General features: G+C 42.3%; 1 protein-coding gene across 14 annotated transcripts in view; it reads left to right on the top strand.

Annotated features, from left to right (window-relative positions):
* The window catches only part of LOC138746534 (tumor necrosis factor receptor superfamily member 16-like), a 314,868-nt gene that overhangs the window by 285,018 nt on the left and 8,877 nt on the right, over window positions 1–20,973 (top strand). For all 14 annotated transcript variants that reach the window (XM_069904795.1, XM_069904796.1, XM_069904788.1 and 11 more), the window contains 2 exons: window positions 8,508–8,709; window positions 10,064–10,227. In XM_069904795.1, coding sequence (XP_069760896.1) covers window positions 8,508–8,709; window positions 10,064–10,227 — 366 coding nt within the window. The remainder of the gene's footprint in view (window positions 1–8,507; window positions 8,710–10,063; window positions 10,228–20,973) is intronic.

The following is a 20,973-nucleotide window of genomic DNA, read 5'->3' as shown; positions in this document are numbered from 1 at the left end:
CTACTGCTTTTGTTACAGCTGTCTTATTTTAAGACCAGATGTTTTTGCCCACTTGTTTAAAAAAAAATCTGCTACTCTTCTGAATAGTTTGACAATCACCAGCCTCCGAAACCCACAAAATAACATATCGGAAGTGGAGTATTTATGTCATAACTGTTTTAGTTTTACAGTGCTGCAGGGATAACTTTTTTCACTTCATGAAAGTGTATTCACTCAAAGAAATTTAGTGGACAATTCATGATTTATGCTTTGAAGGAAACACACTAACCTGTGGCAGGCTAAGGAAATTGAACAAGAGAACTCCAAGGGTTATATTTCTATTCCCAAACCTGCTTCTTGTCAAAACAACTCTTCTGTGAAATATCTGGGGATGTACCCCATTCACTGTACTGGCCCCTCTCTCTCCACCTAGTCATAGATGACTTGGAAAAAAAGAATTGACGCAAAGTTTTTTTAAAAAAAAAAAGTGAAAGACAAGACACTGTGGTTGAAGTAAAAACTCAATACTGGAGAAATTCAGCAGGTCAAACAGTGAGAAAAGATAAAGATACATAATCAACATTTCAGGCTTGGTGCAAATAAATATTTTTGAAAAATTCAGTCCCTTAAAAGCCTTTTGCATTGGCAGAATAAAACCTCTAAATGAGAGAGATTTCATAACAGGTCAAATCTAGGAATGGAAATATTTGGATTATTCATGATGTACAATCTTGGTTTGTAGGATAAAGTATGTTTGCAGCTTTCAAATTATTGTCATTGTCGTCCAATTCAGAAAACATTTTCAGCTGACAGAAACATCTGGCTTTGAACCTGAGGTGGTAAGAGATTTCACATATGCCATCACCTCTTTGGGAAATGAAATAATTGTGTGGTGTTGTGTCAAAATTTGCATCAAGGTAATGGCAAGTGGGACAAAGTATGATTGATGCTTGGGGTTAGGGGTGGAGGAGGGGGAAGGTTAGTGTGGATTCCTTACAGCAACCAAATAGTGCGTCTATTCATGATGGATAGATATATAATTCTTTTAATGCATTTAAGTGTTGATTTGCTTCTGTGTTGAGCACATTTACTGCAGTTGTGATAATTATCAGCTGACTTAATTTGGATATGGATTACAACATCCTAATGCTATCTATATTGGTCCAAACATACAGTACCTCTTTGGAGCTAAGTGGAGAGAATCTGATGTTCTCTATCAGCAAAAAGTGAAATCGTAGCCGCTCTGCAAATCTAAACAGTCTGAGGATGGAGAAGCAAAGCCTAAAAATGTACAGTTATTTTTGTTAGGATAATTGATTGAGTGAGGAGGACCCACTATATTTATCCAAGGTGGGGAGAGGAGGCAAGAGCTGGTGGAAGCAGGTGGGTTTTCTAATGAATGCCCCCTCAAGTGATCCCATGCTTCTAGTCGAAGCTTAGAGGAGTTCACTGAACTCACCAGGTCAGGCAAGATAAGAAGTTGTGACAAGACAAATGCAGATCTTCCATTTCAAGTCTGGAGTGGCCATGGATGAACAACTTGTACATTGAAAAAGAAGGAGCCAAACACTTTTCACTACCCCTTTTATTGCAAGCATTCCTTTTTTTTTAAATGGAAAATTACCACAGAAACTTTAAGAGCTTCATTTGACAGGGACTTTCTTTCTTCTGAATCAGGATCCGGATTTATTGTCATGAACTGTGGTGTCCTGTTAAGACAGAAGCAAACATACAAAATCTAAGAGACTGTACAACAGGCTTTAATCGACAAAGACATCCACATAGCAGGGCTGGCTGAGCTGATATAAACTCTGTGTGAGTCTTCGGAGGGTTGGCTCATGCTTCTATCCTGGAGGTGATTTCCACCCAACCGGGTGGAGCTTGATCCATTCAGGTCGGCTGATGGACAGCTGGCCAGGTCTTGTCCTGTCCCCCATACTCTCCTGCAGGAACAGAGGTTCCCCCTGCAGTAGGCCAGCGGTACCCTCCTGCAGTACAGAGGTTGCCCCCTGCAGTAGGCCGGCGGTACCCTCCTGCAGGTACAGAGATTTCCCCCTGCAGTAGGCCAGTGGTACCCCCCTGCGGGTACAGAGGTTGCCCCCTGCAGTAGGCTGGTGGTACCTGCCTGCTGGTACAGAGGTTGCCCCCTGCAGTAGGCCGGCGGTACCTGCCTGCAGGTACAGAGGTTTCCCCCTGCAGTAGGCTGATGGTACCCTTCTGCAGGTACAAAGGTTGCTCCCTGCAGTAGGCCGGCGGTGTACCATCACATCAACATATCACAAAATTCATTGTTTTGTGGCAGCATTACAAGTGCAATATTGGTAGAAATCGTGTTCAATAAATAAATAAATAGATAGATAATACATTATTGCAAAAGAAGTGGAATGAGGTACTGTCTGTGATTCACTGTCCATTCAGAAATCTGATGGTGGAGAGGAAGATCCTTTTTATTGTAGGTGCTGTCTTCAGGCTCCTGAACCTCCCTGATGGAAGTAGTGAGAAAAGGACCTGACCTGGATGGTGAAAATCCTTGAGGATACAGGCTGCTTTCTTGAGATATCACCTCTTGCAGATATCCTTAATAGAAGCTGGTGCCCACAATGACACTGGCCAAGTTCACAACTCTCGGTAGTCTTTTCCTGTCCTGTGCATTGGCACCGCCCAGACAGTGATGCAACCAATCAGAAAGTCATCCACAGAACGGTTATATGGTTACTCCTGTAGTGGTTTGCGAGAGTCTATGGTGACACACCAAATCTCTTCAAACGGCTCATGAAATATAGTCGCAAGTGAACCTTCTTTGTGACTCCATCGTCGTGGAGGCCCCAGGATAGATTTGCAGAGATATTGACCCCCAGAAATTTGATGTTCTTAACTCTTTCCACTGCTGACCCTTTGAGAACTGGTTGGTGTTCCCCATATTTCCTTTCTCCCCCACCCCACCCCATCCCTGAAGTCCATAATTAGTTTTCCACACCACACCTTTATCAGGAAATATTTTTGACATGGTTCTTCCCTTCCATCATCTCAACTGGTAAATCTTCAAAACTTTTCATGTACAACATGAAATGGCAATTGTTGCATTGTGGAAAACAATGAAGTCTCAGTTCCTTGAGGCTCAAAATGAATCCTAGAACCTCTTTTTCCAGAGCACAAAAGAGGAATGACTGGTTAGGAGTGACAGCATACAGCTACTCCCTGACCTGTGCCCGATGCAACTTGCCTTCTTCCATCTGCCCGTGACCGAATTTTTAAAATAATTTGTATGTATAGATAAATTTTGTGCTTTTTGTTTTTGTATTTGACAAGCTACAACAGGGATAGAGAGCATGTGAAAGCCGAAATATGTGTACTTGCCTTTGTTAGCCGACACCTCGGGGTCCACAGGTTGGGCGCAAGTCTTCAGTTGGTGCATGTGCGGTGGGTTAGTGAATTGGAGTTCGGTTGGCACCTGCGTGAGAGTTGAGGGCGTGAATTCAATCTGGTCTGATGGCTTTGCTTGATTCTGCTGATCATACAGGTTGTGTGAACTCATAAAATTACAATTTATTACATTCTACTGATACAAAAAGGGTTGCAGATTCAGAATGTACATTCGTACTGTGCTTTTATTGAACTATTAATTGTACTGTGATTACCTTGAACAAGGACTGGCCCAGAATGTTCGTTGTATATCTTTACCTCTTATTGATGCCGTAAGATCTGCTGAATTTCTTCCAGCATTTTGGTTTTACTATAATCGCAGCATCTCTAGACTTTTCTGCTTGTATCACTGCCTGGCATGGAGTTGCCAACGCACAGGACAGGAAAAAAAACTCCAGAGAGTTGTTAACTCTGTCAGTGCCATCGAGGTCATCTACAAGAGGTGGTGTCTTTTTTAAAAAAAAAAAAGAACCACCCTCTATCATCAAGGGCCCCCATCACCCAGGCCATACTGCTGCTACCAGGAAGAAGGTACTGGAGCCTGAGGATGACCCCCCCCCCCCCCCACCCCCAGCGGCATAAGGACAGCTTCTTTCCTCCTGCCAGATTTCTGAATGGACAATGAACTGCAGACACTACCTCACTTCTATTTTCTTGCACTATCTACTTGATCAACATAGAATTTCACAACAATAAATTCTGATTCACTCCAATTGAACGAAGACTTCTAACTCCTCTGAAGAAGGTTAGGGATTGAAAAGTGGAAGTAAATGGAACAAAATAGGTGATGAAGGAAGGTAGCTCATCAAAGAAACAGCCCCTTGGCCTAACCTGTCTGTGCTAATCATTAAGCACTCGGCTTCACTAATCCTACAGTTGACAGACTCCTGCTCCAATTTCTATTAATGGTAATCTGTGCCATCGTATGTGATCCTCCATTCATAGCTGTGGACTATGCTTCATTTATCCCTCTCCCTGTTTTTCATAACCTTTAATCCCCTTAATACCAATTATCCGACCAATAATTTCAGATTGATTAATTAATTGGCCACTGTAAATAACCTTGGTCTGCAGGTTAATAGTGGAATTTATGAGAAAGTCGGGAGAATGGGAATTAAAATGTCAGAATCAGATTGTTGTTTTGTGGCAGCATTGCAGATACAAATATTTAAGCTATAAATTACATTTTAAAAATGATTAGTGCTAAAAGGAAGTGCTGCAGTGTCTATGGGTCGTTGACATTTCAATGATCTGATGGCAGAGGGGAAGAAGTTGTTTTTGTACCGCTGGGTGTTGATCTTCAGGCTCCTGTAGCTCCTACCTGATTGCAGCAGTGTGAAGAGGGAATGGCCTGTGGGGGGGGGGGTGTTGAGGTGAATGTACGATTGGTGTTGGTGGGTGGTTGATGGTCAATGTGGACTCGGTAGGTTGAAGGTTCTGTTTCCATCTAGGACTTGCATCCTGATCTCTGCTCTGATCTCTGCTCTCATTGACCCTACTTGGGACAACTTCCAGTTGCTAGAAAACATAATCAACCATTTGGCAGCATGGTTGGCGCAGCAGTTAGTGGAACACTATCACAGTGCCTGCGGCCCAGGTTTGTACGTCGCCCGCCCCCCACCGCAATGTCTGCGTGGATTTCCTCCAGGTGCTTGGGATTCGTTTCACCAAAACGTACGGGTGGGAGGAGGAGTTGTAGGTATTTGGGTGGCATGAAAGGCCAGAAAGGCCTGTTACGGTGGTGTACGTCTACATTTTAAATTTAATTTTTGGCATGTGGGAGGAAACTGGCATAGCAGAGGAAACCCAAGTTGACGCAGAGAGTATCAAATTCCACACCATGATTTACGGGCTCTTTATAATGGTCTCTCCAGGGCATGCGTATGTTTGTGGAGGAAATTGTTGCAGCTTCCATATTGGTGAGGGTGTTGGCACGTGCAGAGTGGTTGCCCTTCGGATGTGCTCAATATAGATGCTTCAGAGCCTTAATGGGCAACCATGAGCTAAGATTATCTGTGCCATTTTGGAATTCTGCTTTGTACTAAGCAGCCTCCCCTGACCTTGCACAGTTTCAGGCATGTCTAGCAGCAGAATTAATCCACCCCTGCCCCATCACAATCTCCACCACCCATTTACCATAGGATCAACCAAATTGACAAGCTTATTAATTTCTTCAGGCAATTGTCCTGATGCTACTCATGTCTGGTTCTTCCTATCATTTTAATTTGTAACTATTGATAAGGGGAAATTGTGATGGCACTGAAGCAATTTTTGCTGACTTCAATACCCTGGGCTAATCGGTGTTTCCCAGGCATCTTCATATTTACAAAGAATCTTTAGATAAGGGAATGAATAGGAGAATGAATCAAGGCCCACAGATCTGGACAAGAAATTGGATGATGAAACAGGAAATGGAAAAGACTTAAAAGAGCAAGGTTATATCCATCTACGTTGTTAAAGGAACAGTTCTTTTGACTTTGGTGGCACAGTTAGTGCAATGCTGTAACAGCGCCAGCGACTTTTTACGTTGAAAGTTCAGTGAAGCCAATAAATATGGATGGCAAATTGAGCAATTCATTTGGCTGGAGGTGCCTTTGAAGGTGCATTGATTGACCTTAATCTGGTGTGTGAGTGACGATCTGTTGGTTGGTCCCAGATTGGAGGATCTACCCAAGGATTCTGTTTCCGCTTCCTCTTGGCATCGCATATTGTCCTGTGAAAACTTCCCACTCAAATAGGGCCAATCTTGAAGTTCATTTTCTCCACCAGGATTTCCATTGCCGCCCTTGTAACCAAGGGTTACAAGAACAGCAGTGGAAGTCTTGGCGGATCAAACCTTGTTTGATATTTCACAGTACAAGTTCACTCCAGTTCTAGCAGAGCATTCTTCCCTTCCAAGAGGCACAGCCTAACTTTAACCAAACCAAGCCATTAACAATATACTTCTACTTCTGATGTGTTCAGTCAATGAATGTCTGATTAGCAGGCAATACAGGCCTGACGTGCCAGTGGCCCCGTAAATAAGTGGGTATGAGTTGATTGTGCATCTCACTGTCTGCGACCAGTGACCATTGAGTTTAGCCTTCTAAGTCCTTGAACTGCCAGCAATCTACACCTCCAGATATTAATGCCAGTTTATTTTTAAATGAAGTCCAGTTTTAAACCTGACTCCTGCCATTTTCTAAAAATAAATTTACCAAATGAAATGAAGATAAAATGATCCTTGAAGTCCAAGACACTTTTCCAAAAAAAAATCCATAAAAATACTTTCAACAGAAATTTTAATCCATACAAGGAATATGTTCAAAGTGCTTCTTTTTATTTTCAGCCAGTGGCCTGTGGTGCTAGGATGAAGTGTATTACAAACAAGCTGCAGATTATTATTGGGATCAGCTCAGGGTATCTTATTGTGGTGTTTTGTTCAAACAAAATAGATAAGCAAAACCATAGTTTCGATTTTAAATTAAAACAAACTTTAAGTGTTAAATTTAGACATGCAGCACAATAAGATACCTTTTCGGCCCACGAGCCCGTGCCGCCCAATTAGCCTTCAATGCCCAATGCGCTCTTGAATGGCGGGAGGACCCGGTGCGCTCTTGAATGGCGGGAGGACCCGGTGCGCTCTTGAATGGCGGGAGGACCCGGTGCGCTCTTGAATGGCGGGAGGACCCGGTGCGCTCTTGAATGGCGGGAGGACCCGGTGCGCTCTTGAATGGCGGGAGGACCCGGTGCGCTCTTGAATGGCGGGAGGACCCGGTGCGCTCTTGAATGGCGGGAGGACCCGGTGCGCTCTTGAATGGCGGGAGGACCCGGTGCGCTCTTGAATGGCGGGAGGACCCGGTGCGCTCTTGAATGGCGGGAGGACCCGGTGCGCTCTTGAATGGCGGGAGGACCCGGTGCGCTCTTGAATGGCGGGAGGACCCGGTGCGCTCTTGAATGGCGGGAGGACCCGGTGCGCTCTTGAATGGCGGGAGGACCCGGTGCGCTCTTGAATGGCGGGAGGACCCGGTGCGCTCTTGAATGGCGGGAGGACCCGGTGCGCTCTTGAATGGCGGGAGGACCCGGTGCGCTCTTGAATGGCGGGAGGACCCGGTGCGCTCTTGAATGGCGGGAGGACCCGGTGCGCTCTTGAATGGCGGGAGGACCCGGTGCGCTCTTGAATGGCGGGAGGACCCGGTGCGCTCTTGAATGGCGGGAGGACCCGGTGCGCTCTTGAATGGCGGGAGGACCCGGTGCGCTCTTGAATGGCGGGAGGACCCGGTGCGCTCTTGAATGGCGGGAGGACCCGGTGCGCTCTTGAATGGCGGGAGGACATACAAACTATTTACAGAGAGAGCCGGATTTGAACCCCAGTCGCTGGCTCTGTAACCGCTTTGCGCTAACTGCTACACGAGCCATGCTGCCCAAGATTTGAAAGATTGTTTTGAAATTGTATGAATTATGAAAAAATGCTCCAACATCAAAACACTAAAGTTTTTTTAAAAAAAAGTCTCATTAGGATTCTGACATTGAAGGTCAAACTTATTTATTTTACATTTTATCACTTTCCTTGGGCAGCACGGTTAGTGTAGTGGTTAACACAATGCTGTTACAGCGCCAGCAATTGGGACCAGGGTTCAAATCCCGTGCTGTCTGAATGGGTTTTCCCCGGGAGCTCTGGCTTCCTCCAACCCTTCAAAAACTTGCAGGGGATTGTAGGCCATTCAGGTGTAATTGGACAACATAGGCTCATGGGCCAACAGAGTCTTTTACCATGCAAGTCGAAAAAGAATGATCCAATATTATCCCCTTCACAATATAGTTGAAGTAAGAACTCTGAAGTATTGAGTTCTTAAATGATAAAATTGTTTGATTATCCCACATTTTGATTGAGGTAGTTAAATATTTTAAGATTGATGAAGAATGACATCATTGTGCAACCAAAGGTTAACAAAATTTAGTTTGTCGGAAAATGTTTCTGGGACTCCAATGGATTGTGTGCTCTGTGGTTCATAAGGGAGTACTTAAGTTGGTTATGTGAGTTTAGAAAAGAAGTTAAGAACCACTGACTTATCAAAGTTGTTGCAATACTGGAGAAATAACGAGGGTATCCTTTTTCTCTTTAGCAAATCGTCATCCAAGACCATCCGTGGTTAGCACCGTAATCTCTCCAAAAATCGTTACAACCGCGGAGATGATGACCACCACAGCGGTTCCAAGCTCACCCCAGTTTATTGGGCAGGGCAACACTGACAACATAATTCCCGTCTACTGTTCTATCTTGGCTGCGGTTGTGGTCGGACTGGTAGCATACGTGGCTTTTAAACGGTTGGTATTTCATGAATCATATATGCCTGCCATGACATGATGCAAAGTCATTAACTTTCAACGGACATGTTGTGGCAATGAACCTGTGCATATCGTGACTTCCAGGACATTAAATTTGATGCACACTACACCTCCTGACTGTGAATTGGGTGCAACTCAGTCCCTCCAGCTTGTCAATGAGGTCATGACCTCAACACCACATTCCTGTCTGTCAGCAGTGACCTTTCACCTCGCTGATCAAAGATCCATCTACGTCTCCCTTAAATGTGTTCCAACATTGCTTTCACCACCCTTTAATGAAGAGAGTCCCAAAGACTCATGGCACTCAGAGAAAAATTCTCGCCTGACCTTTGCCCTAAATGGGTGATTCCATGACTGTGTTTTCCACGCTAACTTCTACAACTGTGTTCCTCCGTACACTTCCAACACTGGCTCCTCGTTTCCATTTCCTCAGTCCTGCCAACACTAATATCACCAACACAATTGAGTTCTGGCTTTCCACCCTCACAACTGTATTCCCTCTTTCCACTTCAATGAACTGATTACTCCAGATCAACGTTCACACAAATATATCCCTCGCCCCACCCACCCTACTGAATCTTGGCCCTCTGTCTGATTTACGGAATCCTTTGCAACAATTGTCCCCTGATAATCTCAACATTAAATTTCACAATTTATTGAGCCATCTTCGAGCTGTACCCAGCTCCATCATCTTAAGACACAGGAGCTGGAATATAGAGCAAAAAGTAAACTATCTGTTGAAGGAACTCAGTGGGGTAAGTAGTTGATGCTGCTCGATCAGATGAGTCCACCCCACCCCCCCCCCCCAGCAGATTTTTGCTCCATCATCTTGAGTAATCTACAGATTGAATATCCTTAATTATCATTTGGATTAGTTTCAGTCTTTGGATTTACATTTGTTGGAGCAGCAAGGTCTGAAGTTCCGCTTTAAACCGTGTAGGTTATTAATTGGGTTCTTCACTGTTTCTCTTGAATTGTGTTGTTGCGCTGTAGCTTTTGAACTGCTTACAATGTGTTTTAGTCCATGGGTTAGCGCAACGCTGTTACAGTGCTAGCGACCGGGGTTCAACCCGATGCTGTATGTCAGGAGTTTGTACGTTCTTCAGGGACTCGTGTCCTACTACTCAAAACGTACCAGGGGTTGTAGGCCAATTGGGTTTAAATGGGCGGCACAGGCTTGTGGGCCAAAAGGGCCCGTAACCTGTCTAAATTTCATTTCATTGACTTCCCCCTCTGTGAATCCACTTCTCCTTCTGCATTTCCCTCATCCTCGTGTTCCCCCCCCCCTTTCTCTTTGCACTATTAGCATGACGCTTCTGAATATTTCTCACAGATGGAACAGCTGTAAGCAGAACAAGCAGGGCGCCAATAACAGAACTGTAAGCGAGACGCAGTCTCCGGAGGGCGAGAAGTTGCACAGTGACAGTGGAATTTCAGTCGACAGTCAGAGCCTGCAAGAGCAGCAGCAGAAACAACAACAACAACAACAGAGCCAAGGTAATCTGGGAACCGCCCGGGGGTGGGCGGGGGGGTGGGGCATGGTTTTCACGACAGGAGGCACAATTGACTGGGGATGCCGGAATCTGGAGCAAGAACCAAGTGGCTGGAGGAATCGGAGGTTCAGGCAGCATCTGTGGGCTGATAAATAGAAGTTCTGCCTGGCCCACGTGGAAAAAGAAGACTCTCCGGTTGGATGTGAAGTCGTCTGACAGTACATCTGAACTTTGAAATGGAGAGTTGCTGTTTCGGGTCTTGCTGCTCGGTCTTGACACCCCCCCCCCCCCCCCCCCCCCCAACATCAACTCTCCATTTCCCTCCACAGATGCTGCCTGTCCTGTTGGGTTCTTCCAGCAACCTATTATTTTCATGACGGCTCTATCATCTCAAACTAGAAGAGAGAGAGAGAGCCTTTCAAATGTGGTACTTCATAGAAAGATGGAAGTTAACAGGGGGAATATCGGTGCCTGTATTGTGGTCTTGAAGGAGAAATCCTGCCTCGATTCCTCATCCCTGCTTGATTTTGAAATCCCATCTGGATAAGGTGACTCATAGTACAGCAGATTTCAGATTTATTGTCAGAGTACCTACATGACATCACATACAACCCAGAGATTCTTTTTTTTCTGCGGACGAGGCAGAATTACCAAAGAAAACCTGAGAAAAGGATATGCATGTAAACAAAGAACTGTAAAAATTCTCTGATTAATTAAAACCTGGTTCCAAACATTTCAAAAATGTCTAAACAACCATTCTCAATGGGAGTCATACAGTCCTCTGGGTGCCTGCAGCAAATATTTGTGGGGGGGGTGGGGGGGAGGTTGGGGGCATGGACTGAAATCATTATTTTTTAAAAATGTTTTTTTGAAGAAACCAACTAAAAATAAAAAGACAATGCTGGAGAAACTCAGCAGGTCTAACAGTGACCTCTATAATATCAAAGATAGAGATGCATAATCAGTGTTTCAGGCCTGAGTCGTTCATCAAGGTTTCATCATGGTGAAGACCCCAAATGAACTTGACTGCTTCACAGGAAGGGGGCACATAAACTGTAGATATTTCTCACACAGAAATGCCCTGATATTGTCATAAAGAGGACTTGGCAGTATCCCACCCTTCAGCTTGACCCGGTTGTTCACACAGAACCGAGCAAAGTCTGCAAAATGCTGGGAGGGGGTGTAATTTCACACAGAAGTTTGGTTCAAAGGAATCAGGTTTTTTTGATGCAACAGTTGGCATCCATTGATGTTAAAGCATGCATCCTCCATATCCATCTACTAAAAAAATGGTGGTACAAATTGAAGTGATAATGCTATTAGTTGTAATTCTCAAAATACTTTTTTTGATTCATACATAACTATTTTGAATTTAGATGAAATAAAGTGAAATTTTTTTTATTTGTGTTTATTAGTTTTCAATTATATTGTCAGTAGACAATTTGAGCAACTCTCTATAATCAATCTACAGAAATAAAGACCATATAGGAATAAAGAAGTGACATGTCAAATTAGCTCATGGACCTCTTTGTCACCCCAGTTCCCTGTCATGTTGTTCAGTAACAGTTAGATTCCGAATCCTGACTGTTACTTCAGTAATTCACATTTCCCACTGAAACGTCATCTTCCATACCCGAGCTGTTCCCGGAATAAGGTAAGCAGCTTTCGGACAACGTGGCATCCCGGGGCTTTGAGTAGGTCCGCTGGTGGAAAAATTCCGGAACAGAAATGACCCCCCCCCCTCCCAATTTCCGGTCGCCATTTTTCAGAAGCAGGCATTCCAGTATGAAATGGTTGAAAGTGTCTTTTGAGTAGAGTCTTAAGGGGGGCCATTGGTTTAAAAAAAAAAAATCTTTTTTTGTAAATGTGAAGTCACCTCATTTGCTGAAAAGTAAAACATTTATTTATTTCAAATAGTTAAAATGTAATGAGCAAACCGACACATGTGTTGAGCAGGCTCGACTCCATCAAATGAACAGAGCAGCAAGCAATTTTCTCTTAAGACTGCAGATAAATCGCTTCCGGGCTTGTTTCTGTGGTTATTGTGTTCTTTGTTGTTTACACTGGGGTTTCTGTTTGCTCTTGAGGTACCACACTGAATACTCCTTCTCTATTTTGGCCAGGGATTTCCAGAAGACGGTGCGGACGTTGCCTTTTGTTTTCAATCAGACTTTGAATCTTTTCCTTTGTCCACCTAAGACTACCTTCCCATGACAGGACGCTCCTATAAAATCTTTAACATAGCACTTCAGCAAAATAGCTTTACTACCAGATAGCACAATGTCCATTGTGCAGTGCCAAATATAGGTCTATATATATATAAATATAGGTCAAATATAGGTTGAGGTCTAGCAGTGGAGTTGAAATAAATTTCCCCCAAAACTCTTGATTTCACATTAATCCCAATTCAGTGAGTGTGTACCAAAAAAAATCTACAGTGAGTTTAAGTTTGACAAAATATTCTTGGAGCGCATGTGTAGAAAGATTAAAAGTACAAAAAATGTCCTAGTCGAATGCTTCAGCCCCTTTTCACAAATATTCTCTTCTACATCTACCTGAAAACCAACAAATAGTCTCTGTTGAAAACTGGATTAAATCCACAAGAGAAACCAGAATAAAAATCCAGTCTATTGGCATCTGATGAAGCAGCATTCTCTGGTCCTTGGTGCAAAGCACACAGACATACAATCAGACATTACACACATACAGTCAAACAATACCTATGCAGGACCAGTATTCATGCATAAAATAAATAAATATTGTTTCGTGAATATGAGAGTCTCGGAGGGTCAGTGTGAGCAGTTCCTTTGGTCATACAGCGTTCTCGCCGTCCATGGGAAGAAGCCGTTCCTCAGCCTGGTGGTGCTGGCTCGGATACTCCTGTATGATGCTGTGGGCAGGAATAAGATGGAAGTTCTGTGAAGGGTTAAAAAGATGGCAAAATAAGTGTACTGGCCTTCTATTTCTGACCAGAACTATGCTTGAAAAAGCTGCCAATCGTTGAAGGGATTATCAATTTGTTCACAATGTTTGAATAATGATAGAATTTAAAATGCTCAATGCAAATGTTAGCTCCATCTTGAGTGAGTTGGATCGTGAATTTGCCCATAATTGGACTTGAGCGAATTTGTTCCTGACAAAATGGGATTGTGGCACCTAGGAAAAAAGATTTGTTATCTGCTAGAGATTTATCTTTGGGATCGTCCTCGGGATACTAAAGAATGAATAGATATTGAAATAGTCTGCTGCTCTCATTGGTAAAACAAGTAAATAATCCCTGGTGCAGATGATTGAACATGGGACCAGAATCTGTTTCATATAGAATTCCATTACTTTTAGTGCAATGTCTTGATCAGGAACCAAGTTCAAAGGGCTTGAATTCAAATAACTTGCCAGATTGTCATTCCATATGTACATGATTTGCTCATTTGGATTGGGTCCATAATTTAGCTGTCTAAATGGACAGATTCTAAGGCTACAGAAGCTTTCTTTAAGATAATCATGAGAAATATTAACTGCAAGATCTGACAGTGCCGTCCAGGAAATTGCTGGATATGTTACATTTGATTGAAAATGCATTGCTAGGATAACATTGCCCAATGAAAGCTATCGGGGTTTTGACTGGAAATCAGTCTTGTCTGGACAGTTAATGTATTTTATTCCATTTTTTGACTTTGTATAGAAAAGAGGTATTCTTCTTGACTGATAAATCCTAGTTAGCCTTTCCTGTTGGCAGGAACCAGAATTGGGTTTCTGCTCTGATTATAGACTTTTAATATTTCTAAACCTTCATTACTGTAAGCTTCTGATATCCCTCCTGTCTCTTGTAATTTAGATGTCGAAAGATGTTGCTGTTAAATGTAAAGAAAATTAAGGAGGAAAATTAAGCAGTCCTATTAAGAGCAGCATGGTTAACATGCCAGTGACACTGGTTCTAATTCAGCACTGTCCATAAAGAGTTTGTATGTACTCCCCGTGTCTTCGTAGGTTTCCTCTGGGTGCTGTGGTTTCTTCCTATGTTCTGAAGATGCAAGGAGTTGGTAGGTTAATTGGTTGGTTATATGGTGTATTTGGATAGGCCTGTTGTGCTATATCTCTAAACTTCAAATGAAAAAGATAGATATATAATTTTTTTTGTGTTCTCACCACGTTAAATATCACAGGATTGGAAACCTGTGATTTAACCATGTGCTATTAAATATACCTTCTCAATATATTTTTGAGAATCAGTGCTAAATGGTGCCCACTATGTCAGTAAAGCATAGGAAGAACAACAAAATGTATAACAGGTGATACTGTACTCAGTAAAAGGGATTTGTTAACAAAACTAATTGTTCTTCATCAAGATCTTTCAATGAGATTAAATCAAATTTAATGCAATATTTTTTGGCATTATGTAATTGAAAATTGATTTTCTTTCCAGATTGCAACCCAATATCATCTATGCCTGATCTGATTTGCAACTCACTGGAAATATGATCACATATTTCCTGGCTTGGATCATTATTTTGTAACTAATGTGACTTCATCTGTCATGCACAATATCATTTCACTCTTCTGTTGGCACATTATGGGGGACTTGGTCCAATTTTGTCCTGGGAGTAACCATTCTTGGTTACTGTTGGGCCAGTCATGTTTTACTGGATTGGTACCTCACTAAGTTAAGCACCATTCCCAACAGAATGTGTCATCCATTTGCTCAGCCATGCCTCTAACCATCAATCCCCTGAGGCCTTTAACATGAACTGCAATCTTCAACTTCTGCATCAACTCCAACAATATCATCACTCCCTTGCGTCTCCCATCGCTTACCTAATCGTCAACCTGGGCTTTGATTCTCTTTGGAAATCTAAGCAGCACATTGCCCACCTCACAACTCAGCTGCTTCCTTGCCTCCTGCCTGTTGGCTCTCTCTCAAATCCCCCACATTACACATAATGGTTCAATCCTCATTTATCCTGGCACGTAATTTCCTAAAAATTCTACTGTACGTAAAACCTCAGAGGAAAGGGCAAAAGGCCAGGTTTTTGAGGTCACATGACACAGGCTCAGTTAGGCTAGACTTGAAGAAAAGGGAAACTTTAGAAAGGGTTTTAGGAACTGGTGGAGAAAAATTGGCATTTGGATTTTGGTGGGAATTGGGAGGGAAGAAGCAACAGCATATAATTTGGATGGAATGAAAGCCAGCAGCCCTCTGTGAAGAGGGTGGGACTGGGGAGGCATGACATGGATTAGAGTGCCATACATGGGGTCAGAGGGTACAGCAACAGTCCTTGGTTTCCCCACAATGTTCAAAGGAATGTTGCATGGAGAATAATGTGTTACGAGTCCAGAGGAACCCCAAAACCCAGCAGCAATAGATATTCACCAAGACAAATGATTACTTACACAAAAGTTGTTTTTAATTCTCTTTAAACATGAAAACAGAATCACACTTCAACTTATCAATATTGACTTAATTAACCTAACTTAACCCCCTTCTAATTCTAAGCACATGTGTATGTAATGTGTGTAAGTTCAGAAAAGTTATTTGATTCGCAGTCCAATCTCGCTTCTCATTCCTGCAAGTTCACTGGTTGCAGGCAATTCTTATACTGTGCACAGAATTAAACATCTATAAAGTTCACCAGGCTTTGGTGCTTGAAGGGCAAATGCTCAGGAAGGTTCTTGTCGTTTTTAAGACACCCACAACTGATTCCTTTTTTGATCAGCCACTTCAGTGTCTTGCTGAAAAAACTTGCCCCCTCAGGGTTCTCCAGATGATAACCTTTTTCTTTCAGGTTGCCAGAGAGTGCCTTTTTGTTTCACTTATTCCAAGTGAAACATTAGACAATGGCTGAACTAAGAACTCACAACCTGTCTACCAAATGGGGTTTTCCACAAGCTTGTCAGCTTGTCCTATTCCAGTCCCAGCTGCTGATGCTGGCTGTAACTCTCTCTCTCTCTCTCTCTCTCTTTTTGTAAAACATCCATTAGTGAAGTCTCTTAGGCACTCTCCAAAGCTCTTGGCCCCAACATGTCTAACATGAGCAGAGCTCCAGTATTTTAAATAAGATCTGTCTTTGTATCTGATCTACTCTAACAAACCCTGCCCCAATTTATCTCCCAAAATCCTATCTATATTCTGTCACAAATGTCATCCGTTGATGCTTCGAGCTGGAATGGTTGTCATTTTGTTTCACTCCATGCAAGGAAAACAACATTACGCAATTGAATTTTGAGGTATCCTGTTCATGTATCGTGTTATGGATAACTTGATGATACTAACTTTCAGATCAGCTGTCTATGTTTTGTATGACGTGGAGAGATTATCTGGAGTCTTTGTGGATAAGAAAGAAATGTCTCCATTATGCAAACTATATTAGCATTGATCTGAAACATGGGAATATGGTGACAGTCATTATTATCTCCGTTTTTTTTTAAATTTTTTTTTTCTTTTTTTAAACGCGGCCAGGGATTTACCTCGCCATCGGCCGAGGGTGGGGGGCATTCCTCGCGCTCCCTCCCGCCATGTTGGTGAACTGACGAGGTTGTTTGTTATCTCCATGTTTGATAAAGTTAATATTCGTATTACATTTTAATAGAGAACAGAAAGGCGGTATCCTATAAAGGGTACAATTCAAACAACACCGTGCAATGGTATTCTAACAACAGCCCTGTCTGTCAGGAGTTCTCCCCATGTCTGCGTGGGTTTCCTTAGAGGCTCTGATTTCCTTCCACCATTCAAAACGTATGGAGGTTTATGGTGTATTTGAGTGACATAGACTCGTAGGCTGGGAGGGCCCGTTACCGTGCTGTATGTCTAACTTCAATTAAAAATTATATTAAACAAAACTGGGAATAAAGTGAATAAATATTTGAAAGAGATTTGTATTTATATAAAAAAAAACATTCAGTATCTTGGTCTTCATGGAGCCATTGGATACAACTGTGAGAAAATTGTGATGAGCTGTTATAAAACGCAATTTCAGTTAGAAGTAGAGTGTTGTGTCTAATTCTGTTCACAGAATATTTTCAAAGTATGCAAAGGCCTTTGAGTGAGTGCAGAGGTTCCAGTGAAGAGAGACCTATGGGAAAGGCAAGAGAATCTGTGATTGTATTCCTTCGTATTGAGAAGGGTAAGAAAAGAGGGAATAGATGTGTACAAAATAGTGAGGGGTCCAGACAGAGTAGGTAGGAAGAACAGTTCAAGAACCAGATGAGAGATTTCAATTGATTGGCAAAACAACCCAAGGTGACAGGAGGAAAAATGTTTTATTGCAATGACTAGTTCGCATCTGGAATGCATTTCTGACAGAGTGATGGATACGGAATCTTGGTTTGCAACAGTAATTGGGTCAGCACTTGAAAGAAAGAACATTTTCGAGAGCAAAATAAAAGTGTGAGAGGAGAACTAGCTGTGTTATTCTTGCAGAGAGATAGCAAAGGGTTAAATGTCCTCACTATATTGTTGCATCTCTAAATGTCACATTGGATAAAGTCAAAATTATGCTCGAGTCATACTGGTGAGTGTGAAGGAGCCAATGGTCTTGGTAATATAATCACAGCATGGAAATGGGGTCTTTGGCCCATCATATCTATACTGACCTCTTTGCCCATTGACAATGACTCTTTTAGGTTGTTATCCTTTTGAGCCCTGCCTATTTGAGTGTCTATCCAATTGCTTATTAAACAGTGAATATACTTTATCCCACCATCTCCTCTGACAGTGAATTCCAGATATCAGCCACTTTCTGTGTTAACAAACTTTCCACTCCCATCTCCTTTGAAAGTCCTCACTCTCACCTCAAACCTATGCCCTCTTGCTTTTGGAAAAACTTGTCAGGGAAAATTATTCTGATTATCCATCTTCTCTGTAACTTTAGATCAGGTCACCTCTCAGCCTTCTGTCGTTGCTCCAGGGAAAAGAAAGCCCAGCCTACCCAACCTCCGTAATACAAAACTCCCCAAATCCAGGAGACATGTTAACTCCTCTGCGCTGTCTCCAGTGCAGCCATAACTACGGAGACCAGAACTCCAAATGCTGTCTAACCAGTATTTGGAAAGGTTGCAGCATAACGTCTCAACATTTCTATTCCATACTTCAACCTCTCATGCAAGCATGGCATATGCCTTCTTCACCATCCTGTCTAGCTGTGTTGACACTTGTGGGGAACAATAGACTTGAACCCCAAGGACCCTCTGTTCAACATTCCTTAATGCCCGACCATTTACTGGATTTATCCTACACTTATTTTACTTCCTGGACTGCATCATCTTGCACATATTGGGATTAAATTCATCTTGTAAATTCTCTATTCAATTTTTCTTACTCCTCTTTAGCCTTGGACAATTTTTGTGTCATCTGAAACCTTGCTACTTATAAATCTTCGGTAGTTGTGGGGGAAGATTGTACAGGCTGGAAGTGAAGATGAGAGCAAATAAAGAAGGCTGAGAGGTGACCTAATAGAAGCATATAATATTTTAAAAGGCATAGAGGGGGTATATAATTTTTCTCTACAATGACATTGATCAATATCACAACCATTGTCCCAGCGCCAATCGCTAATACAGGCTTCCAATCAGAAAAGTATCCTTCTACAGTCATCCTCTACCTCCTATCGCCAAGCCAATTTTGGATTAGATGAACCAGATCACCTTGGATTCCATGCGCCTTAATTTTCTGGACCAGCCTACAATACAGGATCTTGTGAATACTTTACCGATGTCCACATAGACAGCACCTATCACCTGCCTTTATCAATCTTCTTCATTACCTCCTCAAAAACACAAATGAGTTAGTGAGACATGATTTTTCCCTGCTCAAAGCTGAGCTGACCCTTGTTGACCAGTCCCTGCCTTTCCAGATATGCATAATTCCTGTCTCTTGAAATTCTCTACAGCTGACGTAAGGCTGGCTAGCCTGCAGTTTCTTGTCTTATCCCTGCTGTACTTCTTAAATGAAGAATGGACATTGGTTTTCTTCCAGTCTTCTGGTACCTTTACAAATTAAAAAAATAATTGTCAGTGCCCCAGCTACCTCCTCCCATGGTTTCCCAGTTTGTTATAATCCATCTTTAGGAATTTAACAAGCTCATGCATTCCATGACATTAAACACAAACACCTTACTCAAAGTGCTCCAGGCCATCAATGTTTCCTTCCCTGATCACACAATCTTCCTTGTCACTTTCCTTAGTGAATACAGATTAAATGATTTCATTTAGCATCTCTCTTACATCCCTTATTCCATGCATAGGTTACACTTTTGGTCATTCTCTTATTCTGGCTACCCTCTTGTTCCTAATACACTTGCGATTCTCCTTAATTTTACCAAAGATATTTCATGGCTCCTTTTTTACTTAAAGTTCCCTTCTACATCCTCCATTTGCCTGTACCTAGCGTATGCTTCCATTGTTTTCCTGATTTAAAATCTTCAATATCTTTGTTCGTCCAATATTCCTTGGTCTTGCCACCATCGCCTTTCACGCTTTCATGCTGACCTTCAACTTTCATCAACCTTGTTTGAAAAGACTCCCACTTGTCAGATGTCATTTTACTTGTAAACATCTGTGCCCCATCTACATTATCTAGATTCTTACTTGCACTATTGAAATCAGTTTCCCCCCACAATTTAGGACTTTAATTTGACTTAATATTATCTCTTTCCAAGACTATCTTGAAATTTCTGGAATGATTTCCATTATTCCCAAACTGACCCTATATTGACACGTTCAAAGATTTCCAAAGATAATATTGAGAAGGTGGCGAGGGCACTGAAGGTTTCCTGATCATGTCAGAATTTCAGATCAGGAGCTAGGGTTGGTGATGATTTGAACTGATGTCTGTGGATGTGAAGGCTGAGGGGGCACTGGGAAAAGATCCACGAACTCCCAGTAACTCTCATTTGCTTCTCTTTCTCTGACTGAGAGGCACTACAGGCAATTTCTGCAGATAGTGAATCTGTCTGCCTTGTGGCAGACTAAAGCAAATTCCATGTAATATTGGACTGTTTTTATTACCTGACAATAATGGAATCTTAAATTTCATTTATTTCTTTTAATAACTTTCTCTCCTACCAGATATGTATTGGAAATTTATCAAGAATATTTTTCCTGGAGAACTTCTAAGAAGTCACAATTGGATTTTTAAACCTGCAGTCACACACAATAATTCTACTTGCATTTTGAAGAGATGCCAATCTTAAATTATTTCTCTACAATGCATACAGAATATTTGGAACTCACTAAAAATACCTGGCTTTAAAGTCACCTTTGGTTGTGCAGGCTAGATAGACGATATTGGGGCAATTACACACACGGCTAAAATGTGATTTATTAATGGTTGAATGAGTTTTAGCTGAGAAAATTGTGCTAAGTAAAGATATTTCTTCTGAATTCTACATTTGTAGTTATGAACCCTTCAGCAGATGAATGATTGTTACTCAAGATGTAAATAGTCTACAAATGTTGCATTGCTGCCTTGGTTTCTTGTCAGCTCTGTGATTATTTTTAAAATTTAGAAGGGCAGCAGGTCAATTTGGCCCAAAAAGTCCACGCTGCCCCACTTACACCTAATTAACCTCCACCCCCCCCCCCCCCCGGTACATTTCAAAAGGTGGGATAAAATCTGGGCCCCTGGGGAAAACTCACGCAGACACTGGGAGAACATACAAACTCTTTACAGACAGCGCGGGATTCCAACCCTGGTCCCAATCGCTGACGCTGTATAGAGTTTCGCTAACTGCTACGCCAACCATGCTGCCCCAATCGA

The sequence above is a fragment of the Narcine bancroftii genome, chromosome 12, assembly GCF_036971445.1.
Source record: "Narcine bancroftii isolate sNarBan1 chromosome 12, sNarBan1.hap1, whole genome shotgun sequence".
Classification (NCBI taxonomy): domain Eukaryota; kingdom Metazoa; phylum Chordata; class Chondrichthyes; order Torpediniformes; family Narcinidae; genus Narcine; species Narcine bancroftii.
Note: the sequence above shows the minus strand (reverse complement) of the source record. Positions and strands in the feature narration are given on the sequence as shown.